Here is a 17491-nt window from a genome sequence, read left to right as displayed (position 1 = left end):
GTTGGATAGGTATTAATGAGTACAACAATATTGACCCAAGAGGGGTGGCCTACCCCCCATGGTATGGGAGGTGTGCCCTCCGGAGTATTTTTGAACCTCCCCGTGAAAAACGCCCCCTAGCGGGAATTTTGAAAATCGTACCACTGATATAGTATATACTCACTACCAGCTACTCATAGCATACAAAAATGAGAATGAATTTGCTGTAATTCAAAAGTTCAGTAAAGTGTAGTTGTGCCGACCAAAGATGTCGTTTTCGGGGGAGATTCGTGTGACGTTTTCATATAAAACATATAGCGCATTACTCGGTTAGTTTTTTCTACTTGCAAAGCAAAATTTTGCCTTAAATCAGATAGTTCTCAATGAATACCATCGATTTCAACAATAATTGGTTGATAATGGAGCATGTAATGGAGGTTTTACCTTACGTTTAAGCACCAAATTCTCGAATAATGGATCTAAAACCCCTTCCAAAGAAGATCCTACCATACATACACCCGTTTATCAAAGTTCGTTTTGTCGACGTCTCTAGCCTTATATAGTAGTGCCTTAACATAATCAATGCAAAAGAAACCATTCGCACATCATTCATGGTTCGATATAGCGATGAATGTTTCACTATCCAAAATGATGAATTTTTCAGTGCAACATGCTATAAGGTGAGTAAACAGCCAATTTTGGACACCCTTTGGAATTTTTTCGTTACTTATTTTGCTGATTACTAATGATCGTGTCTAAATCTATTGTTTTGATTCAAATTTGGATGTGCTGTAACCACAAGAATCACCAAAACTAAATTTTTACTTGACCAACCCGATTTTCAGTACTTGATGACAATTTTGAAGGGTTTGAGCATTTAAATTAGGAATACGACCGGACTTTTGTCTTTTTCTAGAATCTTTGTCTTCATATTAAGTCCATGAAACACGATACATGGTTCGTACACAGATTGGTTCATCTTTAGACACATGCACAATTTGTTTTGAACTTAGCTCGCCAAAACCATTTGAGACACTTTTTCGTAAATCCAATTTGTACGTCATCACATATGGAAATTTTTGAGCAAATTGTGTTTGAAAGTAGAGTAGGAGTCCCGTTAAGTCTCCTACGTGCATTGGTTGACATTTTTATTTTTGTTTATGTATCGCAATAAACGCCTGAATTTATTCCAAAGACTTTTTACTCATATTTTATTCAATTTTCTGTTTTAATTTTCAATTTAAATAGTGTTACAATGTGTGATGGTGCATGCCGCCTGTGGCGAGCCGCCTCCTTATACATTATTTTGTAAAAATAAAGTCTTAAATTAAGACTCTTAATCTTATGGTCTGAGCATTAAAATTAAACAATGTATTTGTCTTTTGTTCGCTATGATACTATTTACGTTCAAATGTCAAATGGTTTAGAATGTAATGTGATGGTATTTAAAAACTTTTAAATAGATTCAATAAAACTGAGTCATATCGATAATCATAGCATTTGATTGTGTTCGAATGAAATGTAAAGTAAATAAGCTTTTAATTTATTTGACATTTATCGCAAATGTGAAGTTCTAATTTCATTTAACCAATCTAATTCCATTTAACATTCAACGCGTTTCTGATTTTATTCAAACGTGACAACGAAATAAAATAGTATTTTATGAATGTATGTGATACCTGTTATTATTACCTGATACAATGCTTTATAATCAGTAATTACCTAGAAAATCATATCTAAACTGTACGTCTAACGTCTATACATATTTATGCATATGTAATACATGAGTTAAGATAATTTAAGTGGTATTCATTCATTATTAACCACACATACACACACATACATATTAGAGTGTAATAACCTTGGCTATGGGATCCCCTGATCATGAATCAGGCGTTTTTTTGCGAAAAAAATATAAACTGAGATCATCTCAAAAATGGGAAATATTTGGATTTTTTGAATTATTTTGAATTTTTGTGTAATGCATAGAGATACACTATACTTTCAGTATTGCTTATATTTATGCTTAAATCATAAAAACAGGACCCAAATAACACATTCTAGTAGAAAAATTCATTTCATTGAAAATTTCCAAAAATCCTGATATTCAAAACTATTCACTTCTGAACACAAATTTCTGAATATTAAAGGTTCCCTGATCCGGAATGATCAATAATTATCTGAAATTAATGTGTGCAAAGTATCCCATGTCATAAATTCATTTTTGGTACCAAATGGTGACATTAAAGTAAAAAATACAGAAAAATGACAAAAATTATAATATTTTCACCATTTTCTTGAATAAAAAGGCCAAAAATTTTCCGCATCTGAACTTTTCTTCTGCATCTGAACTTTGTCATATCAACGAATGGAATGGGATCCTGTACCTCTAAAACTTGAAAGCTCTTGCAGCATTCGCCTTACTAGTTATAATTGTGTCACTTAAATCCCTTTATCATCCTGAAGGTGTATATTCCTTATAAACAGTACGTATATAGACGTTTTGATTGAAAAGATTTGAAAATTCTGATTAAAATGCTAATAAAATTGAATTTTCCACAAAAAAATTGGAAAATTCATTATAAAGACTTGTTTAACTCCACTAAATGTCTTCAAAATCATTATGCTACCGAATTGTTAGAGTTATACAGGCATATCGGATATTTCATGGCAATAGTGGCCTTCATTACGAACGCTAACGAACACGAAACACAATTTCTACTCGTGTTCGTTCGTAGTGCCAGTCTTTGCGAACGCGAACAAAAAAAGACGATTTTCTGGAACGAACACGAATAACAATTTCTACTTTGCGAACGAACACGTTGCGCACATCATTTTCAGACAATTATTGATCATTCCGGATCAGGGAACCTTCACTTTACGTTCAGAAATGAATCATTTGAAAATTGGATTTTTTGAGATTTTTTGAATGAATTCGATGAATTTTCATGAATTTTTGGTACTTTTCTGATGTTTTAAGCATAAAAATAAGGAATACTGAAAGTATAGTAGAAAGTACACAAAAATTCAAAAAAATCCAAATTTTTCCCATTTTTGATACTTTGACGTTGACCCGTGACACCTCAGTTTATATTTTTTTCGCAAAAAAATCAATGTCGGAATATGATGGCGTTTTATTTTCAACCAAAAGTATGTTTTAGCGTAGATGGCGCTGATTTAAATGGACATTTGTATGTATAGACGGTGGCGCCGCCCTACTCAATTAAACACTGAACTACAGCGTTTCCAATCGTTGAAAAAAATGCCTGATTCATGATCAGGGGATCCCATAGCCAAGGTTATTACCCTCGCTGTATTTGTTTTTCAATTTTTTCATATTTCTGCTACACCCTAACACATATACTATTAGGGTGGGTCAATTTGTAGGAGACCGAAAAAAACTTCAAAGCATCATCGCGATTGTGGTTCTATGGGCCATAACAAGCATTTTTGCCCAAGGAACCATATGTCTAAAATGAATTTCAAGCCTGCGGATTTTTCTCTGAAGATATTTTCCAGAATATTTGAAAATCGACATAGATATTGCATTAAAAAGGCAAAAAAAAACAATATTTTCTCTGTAGCCAAATGTGTATGCCGGGGTTTTTTGGTACGAGAAAGCCGAATTTGCTCTTTGTTCTGCGATACAATCACGTTAAAATACACTTTCCCTACAAAAATTTACTTTTTTTTGACAAAAATCCATCATTGTGTACTAAAAATGTTACATCTATTCAAAGTTTATAGGTTTTTTGTGGCTAGAAACATTTTAAGAGTAATAAAAATGCAATTACATCTTGTATTTATAGTCATTTGAACGTTCAAGACACAGCTCAAGATATAGTGACAAAAATGATAAAAGACGAAGGGGCAGATGTAGCGCTGATAAGTGAGCCGTTCAGAATCCCCGAATCAAACACGTGGTTATGTGACGAAGCAAAGAAAGCTGCCATATGGACATGCGACAAACATGCATTCCAAGTAATCGATGGGGAACATGAGGACTTCGTACGGGCTAAAGTGGGCGGTATAAATTTTTACGTCTGCTATGCACGACCAAGTATGACACAGGAAGAATACCAGACGATGCTAGACAACATAGCAAGAGACGCAACAAACAGAAACTCTATTGTCATCGGTGGGGACTTCAATGCTTGGGCAACAGAATGGGGAAGCAGGTACACGAATACTAGGGGCCAAATACTTCTAGAGACCTTCGCTACCCTAGATGTGATAATAGCCAACGAGGGTGATGCACTTACATACCGTAAGGCTGGGATGGGTTCCATCATTGACATCACATTAGTGAGCATCTCCCTCGCAAACAAAACGATGTGGCGGGTCAGCGAAGAGTACACGCACAGTGACCACCAGGCGGTCATAATAGAAATTAAAAAAGAAAAGTCAGTGCAAGCCCCTAGACTCACGGGGCCAAAATGGAAAGACGCACTCTTCGACAAAGAAACATTCGAACACATAATGGACACATTTAACCTGAGTCCAGGCCCCGTAGAAAACCGTTCGAAGCAGCTGATGCATTTCGTAGCCACAGCATGTGACGCATCCATGCCCAGACGAACAGCCAACGGAAAAAGACCACCCTGCTACTGGTTGAACGACGAAATCAAAAAGCTAAGGGCCGCATGCCTACACGCCCGACGCATAGTTCAAAGATCAAGAAGAAGTCCAAACCTTCAAGAACGGCTCACAACGTTCAGGAACTTAAGGCACGATGAAAGCCATCAAAGAAAGCAAGACCAGGAGCCTCAAACGTCTCTGTGACGACGCAGACATTAACCCCTGGGGCACTGCCTACAGAATGGTTATGTCTCGGCTAAAGGGGAAGAAGTCCTCGCAGTTAACGTGCTCAAAGATGCTCAAATCGATAGTGGGAACGTTGTTCCCACAAAGAACGAACACAACAATCGACTTTAGTGCACAACAGATCGACGCAGTCATACCACAGGTGACAGAAGATGAGCTAGCTATGGCATGTCAAAAAATCGGGGACAAAAAAGCACCTGCACTCGATGGCATTCCTAACAAAGCGCTCAAGGCGGCTGTAATAAAAAGGCCGAACTTGTTCATTGAGATAATGCATCAGTGTCTCGAGGAGGGCCTATTCCCCGAACAATGGAAGATGCAGCACCTGGTCTTGCTAGCGAAAGGAAACATGTCGCCTGGTGCCCCCTCATCATATCGCCCAATATGTTTACTGGACACCGCCGGAAAGATCTTGGAACGGATCATATACAACCGCCTACTTGCAACTGCAGAGGAGAAGAGGGCTCTCTCCGAAGCGCAGTTCGGTTTTAGAAAAGGGCGATCTACTGTAGACGCCATAAAAGTAGTCGTAGATACAGCAGCTTTTTATCAATTCGACGCCGTGCACAACAAGTGGGTCCTTGTCCGGAATTTTATGAAAAGATCTTGGTCTGAAGGCCTATAAAGTCCAGTTGGTACAAGAACTGAAGTGGCATAACCATCCGTGCCGCACATTCGTCGGTTGGGCCCTGCAGAAGCTCCAGAATGATACGGAAATATACCGAAAAATCATCTCTTTCGACGAAGCTCACTGGCCTGTGTAAAACGTAGCTGTGGAGACCGTTACCCAAAATTATCTTTAAAACAAAATTGCCATTATCATATCAACCAAATAAAGACGATTTCATGATTAAATTAAAACTGGTTTATGATTTATTTTAAATGAAAAAATAAGTGAAGAAAACTTCTTATTCTGATACAAATTTAACGTGATTTTATTTATAAAATGCTAACGTTTTCGGAAACAATGTTTCCATCATCAGGCGAGCTATAAAACTGAAATCTGTACAAAAATTATGTCCTATGTTTACTACAATTAGAAATTTAAGTTGATGTTTAAAATATGAAACAAATTTGAAAAGAGAAAAATAATCATGTTTACATTGATGCTAGGGGCTCGGAACATGAAAAAAAAATCAAAATAAACAAAGTTTTGACAATTTTGTATGAATGTGGTGTATAAATGGAAAATATTGAGAATATTTTGAATATTTCTCATATTTACGTAATTATTTGTCATTATTCAGCTCGTATATGGCACCGATGTAAAACACACACAACACAAAATAAAATTAATAGTTGTTGTTTTCATTATATAAAAAGAGATTTCCACAAAATGACATACATCATTTGCCGCCATTTTCATATTTAAGATAATCAAAATATTGGGAATATTCATGATTATTCACAGTATTGTTCACACTCAAAATGTACCAATATTCGTGAATATGGTGATTATTATTGTTTAAACTCAAAATATATCAATATTTCTGATTATGTGTGTTTTTTCATCAATAAAAAATACTTCCGAGCCCCTAGCATTGATGACAATATTAAGTGATGGTATTTAAATTGAAAGATATTTAAATTCAAATAAAAACATAGATCCGATGAAAGTAGGCGCCCGATTCACATATTAAATATGTCATGCGTTGTAATTGGTGATGTTAATTTGTACAAAGAAGTTTGTACTTGTGTATTTTGGATGTTCATGTTATTACCCATTGTTTTATGAATAAAAATATTTTCCCATGCATCCAGATAACGAGGTGCATTGACTTCTTTAAGAAGTCGAAAACCCGCAAATTCATGATTATTTTCGAGCATATGATCATATTTTTCTCTTTTCAAATTTGTTTCATATTTTAAACATCAACTAAAATTTCTAATTGTAGTAAACATATGACATAATTTTTGTACAGATTTCAGTTTTATAGCTCGCCTGATGATGGAAACATTGTTTCCGAAAACGTTAACATTTTATAAATAAAATCACGTTAAATTTGTATCAGAATAAGAAGTTTTCTTCACTTATTTTTTCATTTGATTAACTGATACAGTATGTTCAACAACAACAATAATTTATTTTAAGTTAAAGATCTATCAGACGAAAAAAAACACCCTTTACAAAGAGAGGTGTGTACAATGCATATTGTGGAGAATGCACAGTTGAATACATTGCCGTTTTCATTGAAATTATTGTGCAAAATTCATGCGATCAAATGCACCGTGTTTGAAGAGTAATGAGATATATATGCAAAATGGGGCTTTGATATGCCAATGCTGTGGCTGCTTTCGAGTGTTTGGTCGCTAAGCTCCTGCTCTGGCAAGATAATAATGTTGTTCTATAACAACACATTTTACATATTTCATCTATTCCCATCTCTATCCATGTATTCAGTTCTGCATATTTGATTTTCCATTTCAACCTCCGCATTTAATAAATTCATATGCTATATTAATTAACGGGATTTATTTCACTCGAATTTCGATATATATATTATAGTATTGCCGAGTATTGCAATGAGATTGCATTACAAATGTTTGCGTACTTGTCAAATGTGTGTGAGTGATTGTATTTAATGATAAAGATGATTTGGGCATCTTACCCTCACCCCTAAAACTACACATTTTCATTAAAAATCCATATTCACATTATGCTATCGCGCTGCAACATTAATAAACAAGGTGTCCGTATCTTAAACTGATAAATATGTTCTATCTATGTTATATATTCTACAAACGCATTTTCGTCACATGTCAAAACAAATTGTACAATGTACATTGTACATTAAGTTGGGTCCATGGCCTGGAAATGCCTATGTAATTTACATATAAACGAGTGAGACTCAAACATGTTCTTCTTTTTCCATCGAATATACCAGTGGCGCCACCAATTTTACATATAAGCGCATACAAAATTTTCAATATGGCTGCGCCCATGAGAGAGAAAATTTCGTCTCATTCATTTCCGCCCCATGGTTGGGTCAAATTTTTTGTCGATGTAGCGTACCCCCTCACGGTGTTCTTTGGATCAATTTAAGAATTTTTGCCCAAGAAACCATATGTCTAAAATGAATTTCGAGCCTCCCAATTTTTTTATCAAGATATTTTTCAAAATATTCAAAAATCGACTTGGACATTGCATTTAAAATTCAAAAAAACATTATTTTTTCTCTAGCCAAATGTGTATGCGGGGGTTTTTGGGGTCGAGGAATCCATTTTTGACATTTATTTTGCGATATAACAACGTTTTGATACGATTTCCATACAAAAACTGGCAAAAATGATCGTTTACTTCTTTTTTTTCGATTTTTTTTTTGTTGATGTCGATTTTCTCATCGGATCAAAAAATTATCTATATTATAAAAACGAAATGCCATTCTTTTGTCCTTAGCTCCTCTCACAATTTTCAACCGATCTGAACCAAAATTTATACCCTTATACTTTGGACCGAGATCTAGGTCACCATTAGGTTTTGGACCAAATTGGACTACTCGCTACGGCACGCTCGCTCCGCTCGCTCGGCTAGTGTTCTACAAAGTTGTTTAGAATGATAAGAGAAATTTTTTGGGTCAGCTGCCCTCCAACTCCCCCCACCCCCTAGGGGGTTAGGGGTCGCCGTAGCGAGCGAAGCGAGCGGAGGAAGATCTCTAATACAGTAGCTTTTTTATATGAAATCTGTCACACTAACGCCCTCACTCTATCTTTTGGCGAACTAAACAGAATAAAGTTTAATATAAAAGTAAAGTCTCCATCAGGATATTTTATACAGCCGGTGTCAAGATCAATAAAACTGTTAATAGAATCTGCCATTTTTACGCAATTTTGCGATGTGATTGCCAGATTAAGAATATAAATAAAATAAATGAACGGAATAAACGAACTTAACAGAACAGAATAATTCGCACGAGTGTATGACAAGTATGTAAGACTACCATCACTTACAATGGCAAATAATGTAAAAAACTGCATGATGGCGCCATCTCTATGTGCTCATGAAAATTAGAACAAAAAGTTTGTGTAGAATGTTAGTTGTTTGAAGTTTGAATACGGAATCATTTGTTGTGACGTCTGTCATTTTACGCTCGATAAAGATATACCGTGTAAATTGAACAAAAACCGATTTATTATTTGTATTTGGTGAATTTGTGATGGAAAATAAATTGAAATTACTTTGCACAGTTTGTGTCATCGAAATTAACTGCGAGGACGTTGCATATCACATGGTTTTTCTTCACACAAAATCAGTTGACATTTTTGACTTTTTCGCACCAAAAAAAAATGTTTTAATTGCCTTTGGTGCTCGTTTGGATCGCGAGTTCAATGCCAAGCACATAGAGATGTCGCTCGGAACGTGAAGCTCAAAAAAAATATACAGGTGATATAGAAAGCAAGTGAGGGTAGATGTAAGAGAACAATAACATTACGTTTTGTATCTATCTGTCAAATGTCACACTCACACTTATGAGTTTACGTATGGAGATTTTAACAAAATCATTTCTACAAGATCTACACACTCTACACCCGAGGCTTTTTAAGTTAAATTAAAACGCATATAAATTTATGTTTTTTTTAAATAGAAATTATCTAATGCTGATTGTGCTAACTTCACTTTCAAAACAAAAAAATGAAACAATTTATTAAATTATTTTTCAACAATTTTTGGAATAACATATGCGCTCATTCTCAAACTTGTGAAATAATATCCCATTCTATATATAGATGGCACTGTCTATACGAAGTTCGGCAAACAAAGCATTACGCTTATTGAGCGCATTACACCTCTTGAGCGGAGGCCGGCTAGTGTTCTACAAAGTTGTTTAGAATGATAAGAGAAATTTTTTGGGTCAGCTGCCCTCCAACTCCCCCCACCCCCTAGGGGGTTAGGGGTCATAACCCCTTAACCCCTGATTTTTTTTGTCCTGAAATCCAAAAATTCGGCTTCAGCATGCCAAAAAACCTTTAGAAAGTGTTTTTTCCAGATGCCCTCCGAGCCAATTTTCACAAAATACCCCATAGTCTCATAGTATTTGACCCCAAATCGAGGGATCTTACTTTTTGTGAAAATTGTCTCGGAGGGCATCTTGGCAACACACTTTCTAAAGGTTTTTTGGCATGCTGAAGCCGAATGTTTGGGTTTCAGGTCAAAACAATCAGGGGTTAAGGGGTTATGACCCCTGACCCCCCTAGGGGTTGGGGGGAGTTGGAGGGCAGCTGACCCAAAAAATTTCTCTCATCATTCTGAACAACTTTGTAGAACATAATTTTTTGATCTGATGATAAAATCGACATAAACAGAAAAAAATTGGAAAAAAAAGAAGAAAACGACCATTTTTGCCAGTTTTTGTATGGAAATCGTATCAAAACGTTATTATATCGCAAAATAAATGTCAAAAATGGATTCCCCGACCCAAAAAACGCCCGTATACACATTTTCAATAATTTTTTTTTACATTTAAAATGCACAAAATAGGTCGATTTTTGAGTATTTTGGAAAATATCTTGACAAAAAATGGGCAGGCTCGAAAATGATTTTAGAGGTATGGTTCCTTGGGCAAAAATACTTGTTAGGACCCATAGTACCAGAATCGCGATTTGCCCATGGAGATTTTTTCGGCCCCCTACAATTTGACCCACCCTATTGTACACTGTGACATTCTATATTTGTAGACACACGAAAAAAGTTTATTTTTTAAAAAAAGTCTCAAAATATGGCGCGCTCGACAACGTTCAAAAACGTTCAAGTGTCGAACATCACTTATGTCATGTGTGGCATTGTTCAACGCGCCATAAGTCAAATTCTACAATGGTTACTATATTTATCATTTGTAGAATTACTATGAATTTTCGTAGTAAATTTACAAATGTATTTGAAGTCTACGTGTTTGTAAAATTACTACGGAGATTCATAGTAAATTTACAAAAACGTCCAATTTTCATAATTTGTAAAATTATTATGAAATTTTGTAGTAAATTTACAAATGATGTAAATTGGACGATTTTGTAAATTTACTATGAATTTTTAAGGTAATTTTACAAATATATTCAATATAGGTTTTTGTAAATTTACTATGAAATTTTATAGTAATATTACAAATTTTGTAAAATTAGTATAGTATTTCATAGTAAATTTGCAAAAACGTCTTTTTTCATAATTTGAAGAATTACTATAAAACTTCATAGTATATTTACAAATTTTGTAAAATTACAATGAAATTTTGTAGTAGATTTACAAATGATGAAAATTGGATGGTTTTGTGAATTTAGTATGAAATTTTATAGTAATATTACAAAATCGTCCAATTTTCATCATTTGTAAATTCACTACAAAATTTCATAGTAAATTTACAAAAACGTCCTATCTTCATAATTTGTAAATTTACTATGAAATTTTGTAGTAAATTTACAAATGATGAAAATTGGATGGTTTTGTAAATTTACTATGAATATTCATAGTAATTTTACAAAATTTGTAAATGTACTATGACATTTTATAGTAATTCTACAAAATATGAAAATATGACGATTTTGTAAATTTACTATGAAATACTATACTAATTTTACAAAATTTGTAATATTACTATAAAATTTCATAGTAAATTTACAAAAACCTATATTGAATATATTTGTAAAATTACCTCAAAATTTCATAGTGAATTAACAAAATCGTCCAATTTACATCATTTGTAAATTTACTACAAAATTTCATAGTAATTTTACAAATTATGAAAATTGGAAGTTTTTGTAAATCTACTATGAATCTCCGTATAACAATAGCATAGAAAATTCATTTTGTCTGATTTCGCGGGATCTTTTTCTTAATTCACCCACAGTTAGTTGTTCCATTGGACCAATTTTTCCTACAACCTTTAATGATAGAACGCAGTACACATAGTTTTTCAACTTGTTTGTGTGTAAACAAACAAATGTCAACTGTTAATCTCATGTGTCAGATAAGCGTTCAATTGTAAATTTGTAAAACCGTTCAAAAAAAACCAACGTTCACAGAAAATTGATAGTTTTTCATTGCAATATAAATTTAATAAATTAAAATAAAATTAATGCCCCTGAATTTTCTAAAAACAATTTATTTATTTTTAAACCATTTTTTCATCGTAAATTTTGCAATTATTAATGTAAAAATATAATTATTTATTAAATGAAGTCATCAAGTTTGACATCACAAAAAAGTTTATAAACATACGTATTGCGCCATCTATCGAAATATGAGAATTGTAAATTTCGATAGTGAAAGTCGCTATGCATGAAGTCAAAAAATAACATTATTTGTTTTTTTTTGATGTTTTTTTCTGTTATTTTATTTTTATTTGGAATCATGCTACCAAAAAATTGTGAAAAAGTTGTATTTAAACTGATATATTCATCATTTGTAAATTTACCCTGACTTTTCGTAGTATTTTTACAAAATGATATTGTGACTTTCATTTTGACACATTTTGTAAATTTACTACGAAAATTCAGTGTAAATTTACAAATGACTTACAACACAGTGTTCGTCGGAACATAGCGCCATCTATTGAAATAATCTTAATCTACTTAGACGAACTTTTTTGTGTGTCTATAAATATAGAATGTCACACTGTACATATACATTTACATCGATTGGAATGCTTTATATGCAACTTTGATAATACCATCACGATATGATGAGCATATGAATAATTTCATTAAACTCTCTCTTTTGCCCATTAATTAAAACCAAATTTCAAATGATTGTGTGCCACTACAGAATGTTTTGTGTGCAAATTGCCAAGAATATATAAATGCGTATGCGTGATGTGGCTCGGTATCCGTAAATTTGATATACTACAAAATACCTACTGATTGTTATGGTCGAGAGCAATAGAGTGAGAAATGTTTCTAGGATGAAATCAAGCCGAATTTACGAAAGCAACAAAACCCCGGTGCAAATAAATTCGTGCGTGAATCATACGAATTGCATGTGTATATTTGCGAGTCGCATTATGACACATTATACTTTGATTACTTCACCTGGGTATTGTTGTTTCGTTTTTGGCTCGTTTCACCCACCCTCACGTCATATGAATACATCATTTACGCCAATCATTGGCAGACTTTTACGCGGTGTGGTTGGTATTCCATGAGGGCACTTTGTAGTTTCATCTTCAAATGTAACCATTTTTTCACGAGGCTTCATCGGTGCCATCGTCGAATGCATTTGCTGCTGCTGCTGCTGCTGTTGTTGTTGTTGTTGTTGATGATGTTGGTGTTGCATTTCTTGTATTGGAATCATAATGGTGCCCGTTGATCGGGTATGAGAAAGAATTGACGGAGGGGGTGAACGTCGTTGCTGTGGTGGTGGTGGTGGTGGTTGCTGGTGTATTGGCATCGTTAATGCAATATCACCGACTCCGGCCAAATTAAATTCGCTCACACTTCGCGGCACAAAATATTCGATGTGGTTCTCTAATGGCCCTGCCGAACGCCGCGCCGGCGTATTTCTTTGAAAGGCTAAATTAGACCGCCTTGGCAACGAATTAAATGTTGATGTGTTTGCTGAGTTTGCCAAGTGATCTGCAGGTTTTAGTCAGGATTTTGGTGCAACGGCCACCGTAACAAGTGCAACATCTTCAATTGGCCCAGTTCTGGATGGTAATTGATGCATCAAATGATTATGGTGTGGCATTAAATGTGCAAAACTATTTTGTGCAATGCTTCCACCAACATTTCGTCCCGGTCCGCTGATTGTTGATGCATGCGATTTCTCTTCACTACGCTCTCCACCAAATCGCCGTAGCCATATTTTTATTTCCGACCGGATAAGATTGAAGCACATTGCAACAATTGCCATTCCAATCAATATATATGCGCTGGCCGCTTAGTTAGTTAGTTAAAAGTTAGTTAGTTAGTTAGTTAGGTTAGTTAGTTAGTTAAAATAGTAGCCTTATTAGGGCATGGACAAAGTTTACTGTGGAAGACACTAAACACGGTCGGCTCGCCAATCCGTTGGCACCGCAATGAGCTTGCGGATGGTTCATATGTCGGCTCGCTAATCCGTTGATATAATATAATAAATATACCCTAATAAGGCTACTATTTTAACTAACTAACTACTGTCTTTAGGCAAAAGGAAGGCATTAGATGTTCGTATGTGGTGCATACGAGAGGCCACCCATTGTGTCCGTAGTAAAAGCCTTATTCTAATCTGACTTAAGTTGGCTCTGGAACTAGAAGCTTTATGCATCTTACGACAATCCGGTTTGTGTTAACGTATCTATGATGCATTGATGCCTTTAAGGCCGAAACATACGGCACAATCACTTTGATTGTGTTATGATTCTTTGAGGGCCCAAGGCCAGAAGCTAATGCGTCTCGTTGATCCGTTTTGATTTACTAACCATTTCGTTCTCACAAACCCGGTATTACGACTGACATTTTTAGTCCAAATTCTATGACAACGCCATCTCTTGTTTCCCATCTGTATAAAGTATATATGACATTAACAAGCGGTTCTATCAGTTCAATGTTGGACCGAATAATAGCTGTCATTTTCTTGTTTACATTTTGCAAATTTGAAATTTGTCGTACCTGTTTTGTGTAACATGCTCTTTTTTAAGAAGAATTAAAATGAATAATTGCATATACATCCAAAATGTATATTTCTGTGCATTTCATCACAAATATTTAAAATATTTGTATATTTCTAAATAAATATTGTAGTAAATAGAAGTGAAATTTTCAGCAAAGAAACTGACGTTTTCATATAAATATGCCAACGCAATCCCCGGTTAACCGAGAACGGGTTCGATTCAAACAAACTAACAATGCGTTCATTTCACTCTTGCATAAATATAATTTCACAATTCTTCGATGCAAACGAATCAAAAACTTTATTGAAAATCATTCATCAACAAAGCAAGAATATTCTCACGTGTGTTCTCAATGTTTGTTTCGGTTGTTCACGATTCTGATGGATTTTGAAAACTCAACAAAATGTTTGCCATGTTACCTTTACAAAAAAAATCACTTAGCACAAAAAAGCCGAATATTGCGTTAAACATATATTTTGCTACATGCTACGACAACGCCATCTCTGTTTCCCCATGTGTGTAGAGTATGTTCAATATTGACAAATCATTCAAACGGGTCAATTTTGTACCGCAAAAATAGCTGTCATCGTGAAAATATGTCAACAATATTATTCATTGAAATTTTTGAAATTGACTGTGCCGTGTTTATTTTTTAAAACAATATTCAAATGCATATTTCTGTAAATCTCATTTCAACGTTTTGAAATATTTGTACAATTCCACATGAATAATATTTTAATTTTTTTAAACTGAAATGAAATTTTCAGCATAGAAACAGCTTCTGCTGCAAGACCAAAGATGTCGTTTTCGGGGGAGATTCGTGTGACGTTTTCATATAAAACATATAGCGCATTACTCGGTTAGTTCTCACCAATGAGTCTTTGTTTTTTTCCCTATCCTCGCATATGTGGGTGGCAGCCACCTCACCAATGGCGACCATGTAGAGTAGATTTTGATCTCGTGTGAACAAAGCTCGCTTCCTTTAGTGCGCTGCATTTGTTTCCAACCTTGGCAAAGCAGCGGCTTATGGCCTAGAGGTATGGGGACACATTGCGCAAGCTCCATTGACTTTCATTTTTGTGATGAACTCTTTCTGATATTTCTCTCATTTCGTTCGCCGCTGCGTATTAGTACTTGCCCATGTTATTCGTTCACTCCGTTCGCTCGTAATTGCTTGGTCACCTTTGCGAGCTTCGCTCGCGGCTCCCTCACAATTACTCGCTCACTTCGTTCACTCATTGAATACTCATTCAAATTTCATGTGTTGGGAAGTTTGGTGGCCTCCTCGGGTTCATTTTTCTAATTAACTGTTTTTAATATATCTCTCCTTATAAAGTGTTGAATACACAATTCGAATTTCACGTCCTTGGGTTTTTAAAGCCCCCTCGGGCCCCTCTTTCATCCCCACTTTTCAAAAAGTAAAATAAACAAAATCTGTTTCAAACCGAGGTCCCATATAAAAGTTCCCTGCGCGTATATGAGTTAGTTTTCGAACACTTAAAATCGAAAGAAACTACGTTCGTGTAATTTTCGTCTAAAAATTTAATTTCGTCGCGACGCGTTTTTAAACCTTTTAAATTTGTTTGTGTGTGTGTGTGAAGACTTTAGGCCTGGACCAGGTGAAAGCGATTCCAACGTGGGACAACCAGAGGTATTTCTATTGGATCAACTATACTGAATCGCTTCGTGAGGTAAGTTTGGCACATTTTCACTTTGTTAGGGATTATTAGGGCATGGTGACTCCACTCCTCAGGAAAACCATAATCTCAGTAATTCGTGTCTAACGTCGGCGGCACAATCACTTTGATTGTGTTGTTATTCTATACTGTGACTTCACGACGTAAATTTTCCCTGTTCTCCAGTTATTGTTTACCTAGTTATTTATTTATTATTTATTATATTATATCAACGGATTAGCGAGCCAACATATGAACCATCCGCAAGCTCATTGCGGTGCCAACGGATTGGCGAGCCGACCGTGTTTGGTGTCTTCCACAGTAAACTTTGTCCATGCCCTAATAAGGCTACTATTTTAACTAACTAACTAACTAACCATATTGTGCCGCATATCCTTTTGGCTCCAATTCACCGAAACCAATCGTGCCGAGCGATGTGAAACAGAAGTATAAGCTTTCAAGTACATTCCATGCTTGAATTCGATGAAATAAGGCAGCGCCACCGGTAATATAACAAATTACAATCATGATCGAGATCGGAATTGGCACTCCATTTGAGTGCTGATAGTATGAATAGTTGTATATTTGATTACTGTAATTGTTCTCATAGTTTTGTTTGTCTGTCGATAGTTTTCCAGCTACCAAAGATGTGCTATGAAAACTTTTATCGACGATAGATCCATTGTCATTTCGTCCAATGCCAGTGCTACTGCTACTGTTCGAATTATTTCCGCTACTCTGACCGCTCGTGCTTTCACTTCGACTTCGTTTCGTTCCACATGTACGTAACAAACGAAACAGACATCGCATTATAGTTGATAATCCATCCCCCATGACTGATAAGTAGAACAAAACAAGCGGAATACCAAAGAGCGCATACAGCAAAGCAGCAATACGAGTGTGTGTTTTTATTGATATTCCACCGTAACCTGTAAAACGGACGAGAAAGAGAGCAAAGAATTAGAACAACAATTTTAATTTTCGAATCAATGCCAAGAGGACTTAAATATAATGTTAAAATAGTGGATCAAAAAGATTCCAAAAACTAAAAACTAAGACTTCAAGAAATTTATTTCATTGGATATTTCTGCTGTCTTTATGTTGTATATATTTTTCAACGTTAATTATTTAAAAAAAAAATGTAAATATAACGTTGTGATGTTACTGGTTACGTCTCCCTTTAATTCCAAATGAGTTTGTTTCTTTTTGTATTCCATAATGTTGGTGTTCTGCTGCTCATTTTACTTGATGCAAAAAGTTAAGAGTTGTTTCGTTTTTGTTTGGCATTGTTTAAATGTTTATACAAAGCTTTTTGTTTTTTTTTAATTGTACATTTGAAAAGTTTCAAGAGCACTCTTTCTCTCTCTCTCTCTTTTTCTCAAAATGAATCGTTTTAGATTCTCAGAAATCGGCAGATGATTTCGACTGTCATCGACG

At 34.9% G+C, this 17491-nt stretch overlaps 1 protein-coding gene across 1 annotated transcript; it reads right to left on the bottom strand.

Moving 5' to 3' along the window:
- Positions 1-12210: 12210 nt before the first annotated feature.
- LOC116346032 (TWiK family of potassium channels protein 12-like) lies at positions 12211-16983 on the bottom strand (the record flags this gene model as incomplete). The annotated part of the gene is made up of 2 exons (XM_031775932.1): positions 12211-13665; positions 16432-16983. Coding segments are annotated over 2 exons (842 nt in total), but the record flags the coding sequence as incomplete, so codon positions are not given.
- Positions 16984-17491: the final 508 nt, after the last annotated feature.

This window comes from Contarinia nasturtii, unplaced genomic scaffold, assembly GCF_009176525.2.
Source record: "Contarinia nasturtii isolate CC-2019 unplaced genomic scaffold, AAFC_CNas_1.1 Cnas_scaffold_1402, whole genome shotgun sequence".
Lineage (NCBI taxonomy): Eukaryota > Metazoa > Arthropoda > Insecta > Diptera > Cecidomyiidae > Contarinia > Contarinia nasturtii.
The sequence above is the reverse complement of the archived record's forward strand: the minus strand, read 5'-3'. Positions and strand labels throughout refer to the sequence as shown.